The sequence below is a fragment of the Carassius carassius genome, chromosome 31 (genome assembly GCF_963082965.1).
Source record: "Carassius carassius chromosome 31, fCarCar2.1, whole genome shotgun sequence".
Classification (NCBI taxonomy): Eukaryota; Metazoa; Chordata; class Actinopteri; order Cypriniformes; family Cyprinidae; genus Carassius; species Carassius carassius.
Window position 1 is genome coordinate 24186913 of NC_081785.1, and position 18379 is coordinate 24205291.

Sequence of the window (18379 nt, forward strand, 5' to 3'; positions counted from 1 at the left end):
TATTTGTTTGGGATTTAAGCACAGCTGAGATGTATGACATTTGCATACTTGCTGCCTCTGGTAAGCTGAAAACATCTTCTCAATGTCCTTTAAGTCAAGAACTTTAAAGGCCCTTCTGTCATCAATCTCATACCAGATGGTACCAGTGATCTTGTTCTGAAAAAAAAAAACAGGAAGATGACTGTAATGAAGGGTAAGTATCAGAAAATTTGAAAAGAATAAATAACTAAATACATGTCAGGGTTCTGTCACTCCAGTCTAGTGTTATTCATGGTTTTGTGACAGAGCCCTGATACTCTCCTCATGTCATTGTTTTCATGTGAGTGCGCGGCTTAGTTTTTACTGGCTGCGTGCCGTCTCGTGTGAACACGCGGTTTATGAGCTTGCTCATTAGCTGCGTGTTTGTGTCTATTTAAGCACATGGCTAGTGATTGGTTTGCTGGCCATGTGCTTGTGTTTTTTTTGTTTTGTGTGAGCACATGGCTTTTGTCTTAGTTCCTATGTGCCATGTGCTCTCGTCAATTGTCTTGACCCCACCCATCTTGTTACCTGATTATTGATGTAAGTTTCCCCACATGTGTTCCCTCGTTATCCTCCTCATTAGCTCCCCATTTATTGTCCTTGTTTTTGCAGTCTGGTTGCTAGTTCGTCGTCAAACATTTGTCTGTGTGTGTGTCGTGTCTTGCCTTGCCTTGCCTTGCCTTGCCTTGCCTTGCCTTGCCTTGCCAGTCATGTTTAGTCTGTTTTCCCCTACGGGGTAGTTTTTGTTGGTTTATTTTATTATTACAACTATTAAAGAACCCTTCTCTCTGCATCATTGAGTCCTCGCCTCATCCCTCTACCTAAACCCTGACAGTACGAACTAGCCAGTATGAGGACTCAGCAGAAGAAGGGTTTGCACCGTCCACCAGCCTCCACTCTCTCCAGCCCCCACTACCAGCGCATGCTCCAGTTTAAGACCTTGATCTCTCTCCATCAACAAGGGACTGGTGTGAGGGATTTTGCCCTGGAGTTCAGTGGTACTGCAGAGGGATTGGAGTTTAATGATGTGGCCCTCAAGGACCTCTTCAATGATGCCCTTGATGAGCCTCTCAGCTGGTGGAGAATGAGGGGGCTGGACCACCTGTCGTTTGGGGAATTTGTGGAGTTCGTGGCACGTTCCCCAGCTAAGGAGCTGCTGTACTGCCTGTGGTGCCCTTCAAAGCTGCCGTTCCCCCTATGGTGGATAAAGGAGCTGCAGCGCCCCCAGAGGTGCCGGATGAGGCTGCAGCGCCCCCAGAGGTGCCGGATGAGGCTGCAGCGCCCCCAGAGGTGCCGGATGAGGCTGCAGTGCCCCCAGTAGTGGCCGACGACATTGCACTGCCCCAGTCTCGGAGACGGAGGAGGAGGAGGAGAAAGGCTTCCTCCATCCCTCATGGCCCGGTGGCCATTCAGGAGCCCACTGCTGGCCTGGAGGCCAATCCAGTCATGCCCAAGCGCCTCGCCCTGCCGGCGCCGCCCAAGCGCCTCGCCCTGCCGGCCCCGCCCAAGCGCCTCGCCCTGCCGGCCCCGCCCAAGCGCCTCGCCCTGCCGGCGCCGCCCAAGCGCCTCGCCCTGCCGGCGCCGCCCAAGCCCCCTGCCCTGATGCCGGCTCTGCCCTTGATGAGTGCCTTGCCGGGTTTGCCCTTCCTATCTGCCGGGGTTCCTGTTAGGCTGGATCCTTGCTGGTTCGTCCCTCTGGCTCCGCCCTGGTGGTCTGCTGGGGTTCCTGTTAGGCCGGAGCCTCACTGGTCTGTCCCTCCGGCACCGCCCTGGTGGTCCGTCGGGGTTCCTGTTAGGCCAGATCCTCACTGGCTCATCCCTCCGGCTCCACCCTGGCCCACTGCTGGGACTCCTGGACTGCCTGAGCCTCCTTGGCTCAACCATCCCGCCCCTCCCTGGTCCCTTTTAACAGCTGGTTGGGTTTTCCTGCTAGATGACTGGGCTCCCTTCCCTCCCTCCCTCCCCTATTTTGTCTGTTTTTTGATTTCCATGTCTTGTGTTCTGTTTTGTACCGTGCTTGTGTTGTCATGCCTGTGCTGTCATGTTCCTGTTTTGTTTTTGGGTGTTCCTCGTTAGGGACGCCAGGTGGCGTCCCTTTTGAGGGGGGCTAGTGTCAGGGTTCTGTCACTCCAGTCTAGTGTTATTCATGGTTTTGTGACAGAGCCCTGATACTCTCCTCATGTCATTGTTTTCATGTGAGTGCGCGGCTTAGTTTTTACTGGCTGCGTGCCGTCTCGTGTGAACACGCGGTTTATGAGCTTGCTCATTAGCTGCGTGTTTGTGTCTATTTAAGCACATGGCTAGTGATTGGTTTGCTGGCCATGTGCTTGTGTTTTTTTGTTTTGTGTGAGCACATGGCTTTTGTCTTAGTTCCTATGTGCCATGTGCTCTTGTCAATTGTCTTGACCCCACCCATCTTGTTACCTGATTATTGATGTAAGTTTCCCCACATGTGTTCCCTCGTTATCCTCCTCATTAGCTCCCCATTTATTGTCCTTGTTTTTGCAGTCTGGTTGCTAGTTCGTCGTCAAACATTTGTCTGTGTGTGTGTCGTGTCTTGCCTTGCCTTGCCTTGCCTTGCCAGTCATGTTTAGTCTGTTTTCCCCTACGGGGTAGTTTTTGTTGGTTTATTTTATTATTACAACTATTAAAGAACCCTTCTCTCTGCATCATTGAGTCCTCGCCTCATCCCTCTACCCAAACCCTGACAATACATACATAAATACAAAAATAAATCTCAGATAAAGTATAATACTTTGTATTAACTATGAGGTGTTTTAATACTGCAAATGCCACCAAATAAATAAATAAAATAAGAACTGACTCACCTCTCCCAGTTTGGACCAGTTAAAGGATTTGAGTGGTTGTGAAGGTTGGGGGATGCTCTTTGTGTGCAGGCTGGTTGTGGAGCTAAAGGAAGCAGGTCCAGCTGGAGGTGGAACCCCAGAAAAGATGGGTGGGGCCCCAGGTGGGAGTGGAGGACCCCCCGGGGGAGGTGGAGGAGGAGGTGGGGGTGGGCTGGAGAAAGCAATAGGTGGAGGCGGAGGATGGAAGCTATCCATCATCATAGGTGGTGGAGGTAGAGCCATTGGGCTCCCAGGAAGCGGAGGGGGAATGGGTAAATGAACTCCACCACTCTTAAAGTGAAAAAAATATAAAATAATTAGTGTAAAATATATTAGACAAATTTGCTGCAATGTATAAACCAACACAAAGGAATCATGCTTAATTATAACAGCTTCTCCTTGAGGATCCCTTACTAAACAATGCAATAAAAACATCAACATGGAAATTTTAACATTATTCTGCAATTGTTCTACTTATGCATATCAAAGTAAATACAGCACATCATAAAGTAACAGATGGTGAACTCACTGAAATGTCGCTAATTCGCGAGGACAGGTCTAATACTTGCTCCCTGGCAGAGCGCAACTCCACTCCTTCTTTCTGTAGTTTGTCCTTCATCTTGTTGAGTGTCTTCATCATATCCTCCTTCTCTTCTGTCTTGGTGTCACACTCCCTTGCTTTCCTTTCCAGCCGAGCCATCAGATCTACATGCTCTAAAAAAACATACATGCATTATCATTAAATATGTTCACCCAGGCACAGCTATACAGTGTCAGTGTGCAGTGTTACCTTTTCTGAACTTCTCGGCTTGGTCTTGCCACTGTTTGACTTCATTCTCATTGACAAGCCTGTAGACGGAATGAAGTCTCATTATGTTGCACTCAAATGCACAGGGTTATAAAGTTAAAGTTTGCCTTATTTTCCACACTTACCTCAGTATTTATTGATTTTTTTTACTGTTTGTTATTTGTCAACTGTTACTAAAAACAAAAACCGACATTAAAGCCCACATGAAAGTTTTGTTTAGTAGTTAGCTTTTATGAGATCAAACAGACCAAACAGAATGATGAATCTTCTTGTCCACGATACGTATATAATTTTTATCCAATAAAATATTCTTCAGAATGAGAATGTCCCTCTTAATTATAAATATAACCTCCTTTCAACTAGTAATAAGAAGTACCAAATGATGGTTCATCATTTTATTTTCCAAAACATGAACTGATTAAAAAGAAAGTTGACATTTGATCAATTGTATTAATTTTGAAGTTGCCTTAATTGGTAGCATCCACAGTACAAGCTGTCAGTTATGGGTTTGATATGTGGTTTCTAGTCTGGCTGTAAAACCGATGGCAACATATGAAAGAAAACTTTTGTAATAAAAGAAAATCAAGCCAATTGATGACAAGTCTTTAAACCAAAGGGGCTCCTCAAAACCGAAGCAATGACATAAAGTTTGGGAAGATTTTTTTTTTTAAATAACACATTTATAACATTTATAATTATTATATATTTTTAAATAAAAGGTTAGTTTAGTTTGGTAGTGAATCTTTCTTGTAAGTGAATATTGTTTGAGGCTTAAGGGGGGGTTCTTGTAAAGAAATCTAAAATGACACCTTGACATGCGCTGCTTTCCATAGCTGCAGAAAAAGGAAAATGAGATACACATACTGTAACATTTATTGCTAGCACTGGAGAAGAAAATGAAAGATAGGGTATATATGACTAATAAGAAAATAGGAAAACAGGATAAAGATGCATACTGTAGAGGATTTATTGCATTATACTTATTAAAGAAGATTTTTTACATCACAAACCAGGTTTGATTCTTTTGTAGTCAGACTGACATTGTTTGGGTAATACCATTAATTAGCAGCTGCAAGCCAACACTGGAAATTAAAATTATTATTTTAGCTGTTCGTTGGGATAACTTGCTCCTTAACTGGTTAAAGAAACATAATTGCCCAAGATATTTTAAATGCAAACAATACATTAGATATCTGTTTCACTAAGCCTTAAGGTAATTTTTGCAACTGGAAAGAGTTACAAATTATGGGTAAGCATGAGCAGACAAAAAATATGTTTGCTAGTAGTAGGTTTCCTTTTGCTTATACTTTTCAAAGCCACCATTAACCCCTTCTGGCACACTGGTTGAAATAGAGCACATACATTTGCATAAACGTTTATTTGGACTGTGTGTAGATGATAAGCAAATTTGAGGACCCAGAGATACCAAGAAAGGAGCAGAGACTGCTGGTACTGCAATGGTAAAATTACAGAATAGAAGTATGGAAAATTGTGTGAATGATAGCGAGTTCACATATGAGGTGATAAATGATCCAAGGAATTTTTATTTTTTTCCTAGCCAGAGAACTGTTGGACACCTGTGGTAAGCACATGGCCTGAAATTCAACATTATTACATTTACATTTATTCATTTAGCTGACGCTTTTATCCAAAGCGACTTACAATTGCTATATATGTCAGAGGTCGCACGCCTCTGGAGCAACTAGGGGTTAAGTGTCTTGCTCAGGGACACATTGGTGCCTCACAGTGGATTCGAACCCGGGTCTCTCACACCAAAGGCATGTGTCTTATCCACTGCGCTAACACCACCCAAAAATATTTTTAAGGATGGCCTTACTCCATTTACATTTACATTTACATTTTACATTTATCCATTTAGCTGACGCTTTTATCCAAAGCGACTTACAATTGCTATATATGTCAGAGGTAGCACACCTCTGGAGCAATTAGGGGTTTAGTGTCTTGCTCAGGGACACATTGGTGTCTCACAGTGGATTCAAACCCGGGTCTCTCACACCAAAGACGTGTGTCTTATCCACTGCGCCAACACCACCCCACATTAATGTTATTATGCACATTAATGACAACAATACCAGTGTTAAGAATTTAGAGTGCTGCATATTCCTTTAAAATTTCAAAATGTTTAAAGTTGTCTGATACCAGTTTCCACTGACTTCCATGTTAGCAGTACCAGATTACATCAGTGTAGTTCATTGAGCACAAAACATTTTAGAATCCCTACAGTGGGGAGTAAGACAGGGAGAGCTTTGTTCTATAGAAGAATTAAAGAGAATCCAAGACCTTATAAAGGCTTTCTGTTTTCAAAAATATTACTCAACACTAATAAACCCTTAGTTAACTTTTCATGAGGGGTATTATTATTTGATAATTTGATGGTTAAAATCATGTGCACAATGAAAGTGAAAGTGAAGTGTGTGGCTAAGTATGGTGACCCAAACTCGGAATTTGTGCTCTGCATTTTAACCCATCCAAGTGCACAGACACAAAATGTGAACAGTGGGCAGCCAATGCTGTGGCGCCGGGGGAGCAATTAGGGGTTTGGTGCCTTGCTCAAGGGTCTCACCTCAGTTGTGGTATTGAAGGTGGAGAGAGCATTGGTTATTTACTCCCCCCACCAACAATTCCGGCCAGACCTCAGACTCTGACTCTCTATCCTTTAGGCCACAACTTCAAAATGTGTTTTGAACTGTTATAAGTGTTATGAGTTTGGCACTTACATTCTAATGATGTTCTTAACGTTGAAATTGTCCAGGGGTGAAACATCTGGATTTTCTCCCTTTTCATCTTGCAGAACAATTTGCTGGAGGATGCGGTCTAAAAGTTGCCATTGCTGTATACTGCCTGCACCACGTTTATCTGAAAACATTTTACAAGTGTCAAAAACCAACTTGATTCGTTATAATTCTACTGCTTTCTACACAAATTACCAAAAAAGTTCAATACTAATTTTTATTTTTTTGGAATATGGTGTCATGGTAATGACATGCTTCTTCTGGACATGTAACAAAATAATCAAATGGTATTCTTGGAGCATGTACATATTATAAAATTAGACCCTAAACAAAAATGGTGCTAAATAGAACTAAAAGTAGTTATTTGGCTTTGTAATCATAAAGGAACTATTTTAACAATCTTTAAATTTTCTATACAGCACCTTTGTCAAATGGTGCTATGAAGACCTATAAGAGGAACACAATTCCCCTCCTTAGATTTTAGATATCAAAATTACTCCACTCTCTTATGTTTGCTATGAATGGGAATTTAATACAATGGCAAAAGCTGTTATGAATCACTTTTATGCATTTCTGAGGTCAAAAAGTCTTGTGTGGAGGCCCTGGAATATTTCCTTAAAGGCGGCCTTGGTAGCAAAAGGTTGAGAAACATGTTATCTTCAGGAAATACACAGTATTTTAATGCTTTTTATCCTTTCCCCAACTAAACTAAGAGATTAAGAGAGAGTTAGAAAACCTTTAAACAATTATACAGGGACTTAACATGTTCTTTGTATGGCAGTGGTGCAATAGCTCCTTAATTGATTGATTGATTGATACTTTATTGATCTTTTACAGGAAATTAAATTTTCACGGCAGCTCCAACACACAAAACACAGCGCCACACATAACAAACAAGTAATTTCTAACTCTACAAATCTACAGTCTAAAAGTGAGAGAATAAAGTGCAAATAATAAAATAAGGTGAAAACTAGACTGTACTAGATCTTTACTGTATATACAGTACCAGTAATTAATGTTATTATCACAACACATTAAACATCTGATAGCCACTGATAGAAAATACTTTCTGCTGCACTCAAACTTGAATTTTGGTGCAATCAGTCTGTGACTGAAGGTGCTGCTATTGATCACCCCCATAGCGTGGAGTGGATGAAAGGGATTGTTTATTATCCATCCCAGCTTAGAGAGGGTTCTCCACTCTGCCACCTGCTGGAACATGTCAAAGTCCATACCAACAACAGAGCCAGCCTTCTTGATAAATTTGTTGACTCTGCTTCAATCTCCAATTGATCACTGGGCACCCTCTCCCCAGCACAGCAAAGAACAGCACTAGCCACCACTGTCTGATAGACGCTGCACAATTAGGGACAGCTTGTATTAAATTACCTCAGCCTCTTAAAAAAATAAAGTTGGCTTTGGCCCTTCATGTACACAATCTCAGTCTAGCTTGTTGTCAAGCTGCACACTAAGGTATCTGGCTGAAGACCATCTCCACCTCGATGCCCCGGATGATGATCAAAATTGGTTGTGTCCTTCTCTTCCTCCTAAAATCTACAACCATCTCCTTTGTTTTCCCGCTAACATTGCCAGCCATCACCAGCGATTTTGATGTTTTCACAAAAATTTGATGGCCTACATTATATTTTGCCGTATAATTATTTAAATATGCAATACACCAAAATAAAGATCAAAACCTCTACTTTTAAACAAAAAATTAGTTTTATTCTATCTTAAAGCATTTTTTTCTCTATTAACACTTAAAAATAGTTAGGTTTCATAAAAATGTATAAATTTGAGCATAAAGGTGAGAAAATATTCAGATAATATTCAGTACTATTATCAAAGCATAAATCCAGTAAATCGCTTCAGTCAACACCTCCAAAGCTTGCACAGCCATATACCACTTCCTGGATCATAATTTTACTCCATAACATTATACAGTTTTCATTTATATACTGTCTATTGCTGATGAATGCATTATTTATTATATCCATCTATTTACATAAAATAGTTTTTCTGTCCTGTTCACATGTTTTTTGTTCGGGAGGTTTTGTACTCATTCAGAAGATGTGTAATAGTGCCCCCAAGTGTATAACAGTGAAAACATGAAAAGCTATAAAAAGTTGTCTTTAGCGTTGTCTTCTAAATGACGAGATAACTCATCAATGGTGGTGAAATAGTTAAAATGTTAAGATGGTTGCGGTCATTCCAGTCCAGAAAGTCCTTAATCATTCTCCTGTACTCCTCTTCATCTCCCTTAAATAAAGCCGACACCTAGTGTATCATCACAGAATTTCTGAAGGTAAAAGCTATTAGTATTATTCTGGAAGTCTGCAGTGTATATGGTAAACAAAAAAGGGGCCAAAACAGTTGCTTGTGGCACTCCTGTGCTAGTCAGAATAGTATTATAGACACTATTCTGTAGACGCACATACTGTGGTCTGCAGGATAGATAATGGTTTGTGATTGTGATAGATAGATAGATAGATAGATAGATAGATAGATAGATAGATAGATAGATAGATAGATGGCCCAGAGGTTTGTGATTGTAGCTCCATGTAGCTTCGCTTTTCTGTTGAATCTCTATCTTACTCTCATTCTCTGTTGTCTAAAGGAATAAAATATGAACTTAATTCCTACCAAATATCCAATATTATCTATCAAACACTAATCTGACTAATCTGACCGTTTGCTTTATCCCATTAACTGTCAGCCCGTCCCGTATACGGGACGCCTACATTTACTTCACTATATTACAATTAAATCTAATCTAATCTTGACAAACTATATATCGTTGGAAAGGTCTAAGACTCCCGAATATATATAAACAATGTTTTTTGTTAAAAATTATGTAGGAAAAGTAATAGATTAATTTATGACAAGAGTGCACCCTCAAAAATCTACATTATCACAGTTTTGACCTTTGTTTAAAAAAAATACTTTGTTACCTTTTTCTCTATCACATCTTAGAAATCATCAGAAATTATATATCGACTGAAAACCTAAAATCTCAAAATTCATCCTTTAAAACCCATTTTATAATCAGACATTGCATTACTATGTAAATGGTACATCAATATCATGTTACAAAATGTTTTCATTCATGAATTATACAAATTTAAGTTTGGATCCTGCACTATAAAGTCTATGTTCAAAAACGTGAGGGACAAATGCGAGTACAGTGCGTGTAAAGCACATTAGCAGTCATTTGATGGTTATCTTGTCATTCACCTTTACATTCACGTTTCTACGTTTCACAAGTTCATCAAACAACAGTGGTAAGTCAGAATCCTTTTTCAATCACAGTGAGTAATGGCTTCTTCTCCTGCTGGACAGCAAGAATTTAAGGGCTGTAGATACGCCTTTGGATGCAACTAGCTCAGGGAGTCCTGTTCATTGCTCGGTTCCGGTTACAGCGCCTCTGTAGCACTGCGACTGGGTGACCGTGAGGCAGCATAGTCAAGGTTCAAAACACCGCTCTTCCATTCCAATCAAAATATTAAACAGGTTCTCCCCATTCAGTGTCGCACCCACTGAGAAAACTGATCAAAGTGCTTTAGTTATTGGCTATTCTATTGTACAGAATGTGAAAATAGAGACACCAGCCACCATAGTCCAATGTGTACCAGAACCTAGAGTGCCTGACATCTTGGCAAATTTAAAAGTGTTGGAGACCACTTCGCCAGTCGGAGATCACTAAAAATAACATTAAAGAGGTGTGTGAACTTGCAAGTATGATGTCAGACTCTGTAATATGCTCTGCTCCCCTCCCTGCCACTCATCCATAGGGGCGCCAGAATTAGTGAACGAGTGAATTTTATTTTATTTTTTTACATAATTTTTTTTATAATAGGCTACTATTTAAAAACCATTAATTTCGAAATACTACCCAATAAAGCAAAAAAAAAAAAAAAAGTCCAGCTCTTCAATCTTCCCCCGCCCATCGAGTGCTTGAAGTGCGTCAGAAACAGAGCGCGTGCACGAACAGTTGTTGGTAATTTGTTGTGTAGCGTGCCCGATGCCGCATCCAATGTAGACAGCACTGCTTTTGTTAACACACAGCTCGTAGAAACGGGCCTGGCAGCTCGCGCCAGTTCTAGACACGGTGAAAGTTTTCTGATTGTGACGGAAGGCCAGTTTACATGACACATTATAAACGAGCATAGTCTGCGATAGATACAGTGCCAAAAAGAAGAGAAGAGGATAAAGACAGAGGTAAAGAGATGTAGTGAAAGAACAATTTATTGCATTGGAGTAAGATGCAATAATTTCATGGCAGTTATTTTTACCTTAAACTTAATGTTAGCAGTTGTTCTGAGTTCTGAGTCCCCAGACTGTGATTTTGTACAATCATGTCAGTTTTAAGACGCACTTTTTATTATCACTTTTTTATTAATGTTTTACTCTACAGTTGTGCAGTTTTGGGGGGATACAGTACAGGCCAAAAGTTTGGAAACATTACTATTTTTAATGTTTTTGAAAGAAGTTTCTACTGCTCATCAAGCTAGCATTTATTTGATCAAATATACAGAAAAAAATGTAATATTGTGATATATTATTACAATTTAAAATAATTAGTTTTCAATTTATTATACTTTAAATTATCATTTATTTCTGTGATGCAAAGCTGAATTTTCAGCATCATTACTCCATTCTTCAGTGTCACATGTGACATCCGGTCTATCACATGATCCTTTAGAAATCATTCTAATATGATGATTTATTATGAGTGTTGGAAACAGTTCTGCTGTAGTGTGTGTGTGTGTATACATATATATATATATATATATATATATATGCTAAATCATGAACACAATGACAGGGTGAAATGGGCTGTGATGCATGGGGCGCCAGGTAAAATCTTGCCTAGGGCAGCAAATTGGTCAGGGCCGGCCCTGCCGGGATAGTCTTAGAGTTTACACTGGGGCCCAGGTCAGGAAGCAGACAGACTGGCTAAATGACCATCTGCTAGCCACCTCATGCCACAGAAATAAGCTGATTCTCAGCACATAGAGACTCTTTCACCTACATATCACACTACAGAGACTGTGTCTGTTCCCCGAACTAGAAAATACAAAAAACGTCCAAACCAATTTAAGAGTAACAATTTAATTGAACTTCTACAATTAAAAAACAGATGTAATACGGATAAACAAATGATAAAGCTTGGCTTATTGAATATCAAGTCACTTTCTATGAAAGCACTTTTTGTAAATAATATGATGATCGCCGGTCATAACTTAGATGTACTCTGACAAAAACCTTTCTCAGAGGGGTGGTTTCAGGTATAACAAGTTTCAAGGAATGGTGCTTCATATAACATTATCCAGGGAAACAAGTGTTTATGATAAATCGCCTTTGATGATTGTATTTGCTACTGTATACAGGCCATCAGTGCATTATACAGAATATATTAAAGAATTTGCTGATTTTATATCTTAGTTAGTGCTGGCTGCAAATAAAGTTTTAATTGTTGGTGATTTTAATATGCATGTTGATAATGAAAAAGAAGCATTGGGATCAGCATTCACAGACATTTTGAACTCTATTGGGGTTAGACAACACACGTCAGGACCTACTCATTGTTGAAATCATACTCTAGATTTAATACTGTCACATGGAATTTATGAAACTATGGACTCTCTCTTTTGTAGTATTTTTGGTTACGGTTGCTCCTTTACACTTAAGGAAGATTAAGGAAAACAGTCTGACACCGTGATATAATTAGCACACTCGCACCCTAAAGAGAGCAGCCTGGAAAATAGAGCGCAAATAGATGAAAACAAAATTAAAGGTATTTTGTATTGCTTGGCAGGAAAGTACCCTATCCTACAGAAAAGCATTAAAAAATGTTAGATCTGATTACTTTTAGTCTCTTTTAGAAGAAAACTAACATAACCCCAGGTATTTATTCAATACAGTGGCTAAATTAATGAAAAAAAAAGAATCAACAGGTGTTGACATTTCCCAACAGCACAGCAGTAATGACATTATGAACTACTTTATGTCTAAGATTGATAGTAGAGATACAATTGTAACCATACAGCCGTCAGCTACAGTATCACATCAGATAGTGTGCTATAGATTGCCTGAGGAACAATTCCATTTATTCTCTACTATAGGAGAGGAAGAAATATATAAACTTTTTAAATCATCTAAACCAACAACATGTATGTTAAACATTCCACCAAAGCTCCTAAAAGAGGTGCTTCCAGAAGTCTTCTGGAAGAATATTCTTATATATATATAATAGTCATATTCTTCTGACTATTATTAATTTGTAATTGCCATTAAGATATGTCCCCAAAACCTTAAAAATGGCTGCTATTAAGCCTCTCATTAAAAAAAAAAAAAAACACAACTTGACCCCAAAGAACTAGTTAATTACAGACCGATCTCAAATCTCCCTTTTTTGTCCAAGATACTAGGAAATGTAGTATCCTCACAATTATTCTTCTTAGAGAAAAATGGTATCTGTGAGGATTTCCAGTCAGGATTTAGACTGTATCATAGTACTGAGACTACTCTCATTAGAGTTTCAAATGACGTGCTTTTAACATCTGATCAGGGTTCTATCTCTCACTTGCATTGAGTAGAAAACTTTTTTGGCATTAGTGGTAGTGTATTAGCATGGTTCAAATCATACATATCAGACCGCCATCAATTCGCAGCAGTGGGTGAAGATGTAAGGGCAGTATGGAATACCTCAAGGCTCAGTACTAGGTCTGTTACTTTTCACACTTTACATGTTACCCCTGGGAGATATCTTCAGGAAACTACGTGTTAGCTTTCACTGTTATGCTGATGATACTCAGCTCTATATAACTGTTGTCCGGCGAAATATACCAATTTGAAAAAAAAAACAACAAAAAAAGCATAGTCGATATTAAAAAGTTGATGACGAGTAATTTCTTACTGCTAAATTCAAAAAAAAAAAAAAAAAGTTAATTATCGGACCTAAAACCTCCGCATGTAATAACCTAGAACACTGTCTAAGACTTGATGGCTGCTCTGTCAATTCTTCGTCTTCAGTTAGGAACCTAGATGTGATATTTGATATCAACATTTCCTTTGAAAACCACGTTTGTAGCATTTGTAAAACTGCATTTTTCCATCTAAAAAATATATATATAAATTACGACCTATGATCTCAATGTCAAATGCAGAAACGTTAATTCATGCGTTCATGACCTCAAGATTAGATTATTGTAATGCTTTATTGGGTGTTTGTTCTGCATGCTTAATAAACAAACTCCAACAGGTCCAAAATGCAGCTGCTAGAGTTCTTACTACCAGGAACCAGGAAGTATTACCATATTATCCCAGTTCTGATAACACTGCACTGGCACCCTATTAAACATCATATCAATTTTAAAATCTTGCTTATTACTTATAAAGACCTGAGTGGTTTAGCACCTCCGTATTTAAGCGAGCTCTCATTGCATTATAGTCCTCAACATCCGCTGCATTTTCAAAACTCTGGCAATTTGATAATCCCTAGAATTTCAAAATCAACTGCGGGTGGCATATCCTTTTCCTATTTAGTGCCAAAACTCTGGAATAACCTACCTAACATTTTTCGGGAAGCAGACTCACTCTATCTTAAATCTAGATTAAAGACCCATCTCTTTAACCTGGTTTACACATAACACACTTACACATTTTTAATATTCAAATCTGTTAAAGGATTTTTAAGTTGAATTAATTAGGACAACCAGAACTGGGAACACATCCAATAACACACAATGTACTTGCAACATTGTGAGAAGAATGCCATCTATGCTAATATTAGTCTGTTTCTCTCTTATTCAGAGGTCACCGTAGCCACCAGATCCAGTCTGTATCCAGATTAGATGGTCACTGCAGTCACCCGGATCCAGTATGTATCCAGCCCAGATGGTGGATCAGCACCTAGAGAGGACCTCGACAGCCTTGAATGTAAGCGGAGATCAGGACAAATAGATGAGCCCCAGAGACATATCCCTAGTGACAAGAGACAAGACCACAGGAACGAGATGAGTCCTCTGCACAATGAGACTTTGCTGCATCCTGGATTTGAACTGCTGGTTTCATCTGGCCAGAGGAGAACTGGCCCTCTGACTGAGCCTGGTTTCTCCCAAGGTTTTTTTTTTCCATTCTGTCACCGATGGAGTTTTGTTTCCTTACCGCTGTTGCCTCTGGCTTGCTTAGTTGGGGACACTTTATATCCAGTGATATTGTTGACTTCATTACATAGATACTGTTTAAACTGAACTGAGCTGGATGAATTCAGTGATGAACTGCTTTAACTGAAAATTTAGTGTTTACTATTGTCATTTTGCATTGACACAATATTTAATTCTGTAAAGTGCTTTGACACAATATGTATTGTTAAAAGCATTATATAAATAAAGGTTGACTATTCTATAGACCACAGGACCAGTGATGAATCCACCTAAATTCTCCTCATCTTTTCGCACAACAGTTGAGGCTGAATTGTATTGAAGACGTTTGAGAAGTCAAAGAATGTGAACCTCACAGATGCATCAGGAGTGTCCAGATATGCATAGGTCCTCTGTAGCATGTAAATGAGAGCATCATCTACAGCAATATAGGGCTGATATGCAAAAAGTAAAGGATTCCATGTATGTTGACAGACTAACCTTGATTTAAGAGAGGACCTGTCTCTCAAACATCTTCATAATATGTGAAGTGAGTGGTATAGGTCTATAATCATTGTGGTCAGTAGGGAGTCTCTTCTTGGGAACAGGGACCAGACAAGATGTTGTCTCAAATTAGGCTCAAATTAAATAGGTATGTGAAGATACCACACAACTGTGCAGAGCAGGTCAAGTCTGGGGCTAATACCATCCAGCCCCACAGCTTTCCCCGGCTTCAGTCGGTCCAGTTCCCTCTTGACCTGACATGACTGAAGAATTAAATGTGGAACTACTAACAGACAAGGGAGAGAGGACGCTGGGGAGATAATATCATGGGTAAGGTGGTGGGAGGAGGGTCAACAGCACGCGACAGCAGACCGGATGGGGAAGGCTTTGGTAATATGGGGTTGTCGAATCTATTAAAGAACCTGTTCAGATCACCTGTCCAGGTTCTGGTCACCATCCAGCGAACCCCCACTCTGCTTCATACCCGTGATCTTCCTCATGCCAACCCAAACCCCCTTTGCTCCATTCTGCCACAGTTGTTGTTCTAATTTGCACCTCAATGCTTCTTTCTGCTCCTGAATCTTAAACTTCAAATATCTTTGAATTGCTTATAATTTTTCCCTGTCCCCCTCTCTAAAAGCCTTTTTCTTTTTATTTAACAGGGTCTTCAGGCTTCTACTGTAGTTACCCATGGTTTATTATTTGGGAAAAAGTGAATTTCTCTGGAGGGAAATCCGTTTTAAATCCGTTAAAGGATTTTTAGGCTGCATTAATTAGGTAAACCGGAACCGGGAACACTTCACATAACACCCTATGTACTTGCTACATCATTAGAAGAATGGCATCTACGCTAATATTTGTCTGTTTCTCTCTTATTCCGAGGTCACCGTAGCCACCAGATTCAGTCTGTATCCAGATCAGAGGGTCACTGCAGTCACCCGGATCCAGTACGTATCCAAACCAGATGGTGGATCAGCACCTAGAAAGGACCTCTACTGCCCTGAAAGACACCGGAGACCAGGACAACTAGAGCCCCAGATACAGATCCCCTGTAAAGACCTTGTCTCAGAGGACCACCAGGACAAGACCACAGGAAACAGATGATTCTTCTGCACAATCTCACTTTGCTGCAGCCTGGAATTGAACTACTGGTTTCGTCTGGTCAGAGGAGAACTGGCCCCCCAACTGAGCCTGGTTTCTCCCAAGGTTTTTTTCTACATTCTGTCACCGATGGAGTTTCGGTTCCTTGCCGCTGTCGCCTCTGGCTTGCTTAGTTGGGGTCACTTCATCTACAGCGATATCGTTGACTTGATTGCAAATAAATGCACAGACACTATTTAACTGAACAGAGATGACATCACTGAATTCAATGATGAACTCCCTTTAACTATCATTTTGCATTGTTGACACACTGTTTTCCTAATGAATGTTGTTCAGTTGCTTTGACGCAATGTATTTTGTTTAAAGCGCTATATAAATAAAGGTGACTTGACTTGACTTGAGGGCATGATAACATCATTAAAAAAATTAATATAATGGGTAATGCAGGGTAATGCATTAACCACCCCAAAGCACCACTGAAGAACCATACTGGGCTTAACGAGTTCTTTATATGGTATTGGTTAATGGTGGGACGATTCGTGGACAAAAATCGAACACACGGTTCAGCACGCACTGGGACCATGGTTCAACTTAAATCCGACAAAGCATCTGTAATAAGGTTTGCTATAAATAACACGTAAAACAAACCGGGTTCAGCTAACATATGTTTCTGTTGATGGATGTGCATTCTGGCTTCCCAGACATTATAACAACGACGAAAAAAATAAATACAAATAAAACCTGGACAAATCATTCACTCTTGTTCAATGCAAAAGCTGTATGCTGGAATATGAGCAGTCATTTATTCCGTCATCACCCGGGTGCTGAAAGCACAAGCACAGATGAGACCCGAACAGCACACGTTGATATCTCTGTTTAAACGAAACATATTTATGCTTTGCCAGTTTAAACATTTAAGAGCCAAAGGATGCAAGCTTGCCCAGGCAGTGAGAAGATTTGTGCGTGCGCTCATCTGAAGTGTGAAAACCAACGTCTCAGAACACACACAAATATTAAGCTCTCTCTGAAGTATTGTGTTTAAATGGACAAATTCACACAAAAATTATGTCAAAATGCCCATCTTGGTAAGTCTCCTACAGCAGACATGTACTGTATCAGTGTTCTGGATCAGTGCATTCTCTTAATGTGACTTAATATTAATCGAAAAGCAACTACAAAGAATTCACTCACTGCTCTTGACTGAAAAGCTTTTGTGACTTTAATAAAGAATAATCTTTAATTTATACAGTCCAATATGCAGTGCTGATTTACATATGATTACTTTATTCAATTTCTGTACCTGAAATCTAATGCTACAGTAGACCTACCTAAAAAAAAAACATGGAAATACACTGTTTATTTTATTTATATCTGTTATTGTATTTATTTGTGCTGTTGCTTTTAGTTAGAATATTCTTATTTATTTTGATTTTAAAGTGTATTTTTTCCATAAACATAGCACATACTGAACTGTACCGAAACTGTGATTCTAAAATCGTGATACAAACGAACCTTGAAAAAGTTGAACCGTTCCACCCCATTATGGATTCTATATAGCACCTTTTTTTTGTGTGTGTGTGTGTGTGTGTGTGTGATAACTACTTACTATCATACATATATCCAAGTACTACACTTTTACAGTCAGATACCATCACTTCATGGTTTGCTTAAATTGGGACACAATTTTTTGCAACATAGTTGACTTGACTGAACAGACACTATTTGAAGAGAACTGAACTGAGATGGATGATAACATCACTGAATCAACAATGAACTGACTTTAACTGATAAACTGACTGTTTTCTTCTGTCCTCTTGCATTATCAGCATGTTTTTCCTGTCTAATACTGTAAAGCTGCTTTGACACAATCTGTACTGTATAAAGCATTATATAAATAAAGGTGACATCATTAGCTGTGGAATGCAGGGATAGTTGTGTATATATATATATATATATATATATATATATATATATATATATATATATATATATATATACATATACACATATACACATATGTCAGATCCTTACATGGCATTTGGAGGCAGTGCTGTAAGATAGATAGAAGATGGGGGTAAGCATCTGTGTTGCACAGTTTCTTCTTGATCAGCTCAAACATCTGGCCAGCACTCTTGGTGTCTACGTGTGTCTGAACAACAACAACAAAAAAAAAAACATTAATTTTTTCCCAAATAGGACACA

The 18379-nt window shown here is 39.4% G+C and overlaps 1 protein-coding gene across 3 annotated transcripts in view; it reads right to left on the minus strand.

The window, feature by feature from the left end:
* daam2 (dishevelled associated activator of morphogenesis 2) overlaps nucleotides 1–18379 on the minus strand; it is a 189767-nt gene that overhangs the window by 16487 nt on the left and 154901 nt on the right. For all 3 annotated transcript variants that reach the window (XM_059519409.1, XM_059519410.1, XM_059519408.1), the window contains exons 10-15: nucleotides 18209–18326; nucleotides 6414–6552; nucleotides 3658–3716; nucleotides 3397–3581; nucleotides 2850–3158; nucleotides 49–156 (exon numbers count right to left, since the gene is read on the minus strand). In XM_059519409.1, the coding sequence (XP_059375392.1) occupies nucleotides 49–156; nucleotides 2850–3158; nucleotides 3397–3581; nucleotides 3658–3716; nucleotides 6414–6552; nucleotides 18209–18326 (918 nt within the window). The remainder of the gene's footprint in view (nucleotides 1–48; nucleotides 157–2849; nucleotides 3159–3396; nucleotides 3582–3657; nucleotides 3717–6413; nucleotides 6553–18208; nucleotides 18327–18379) is intronic.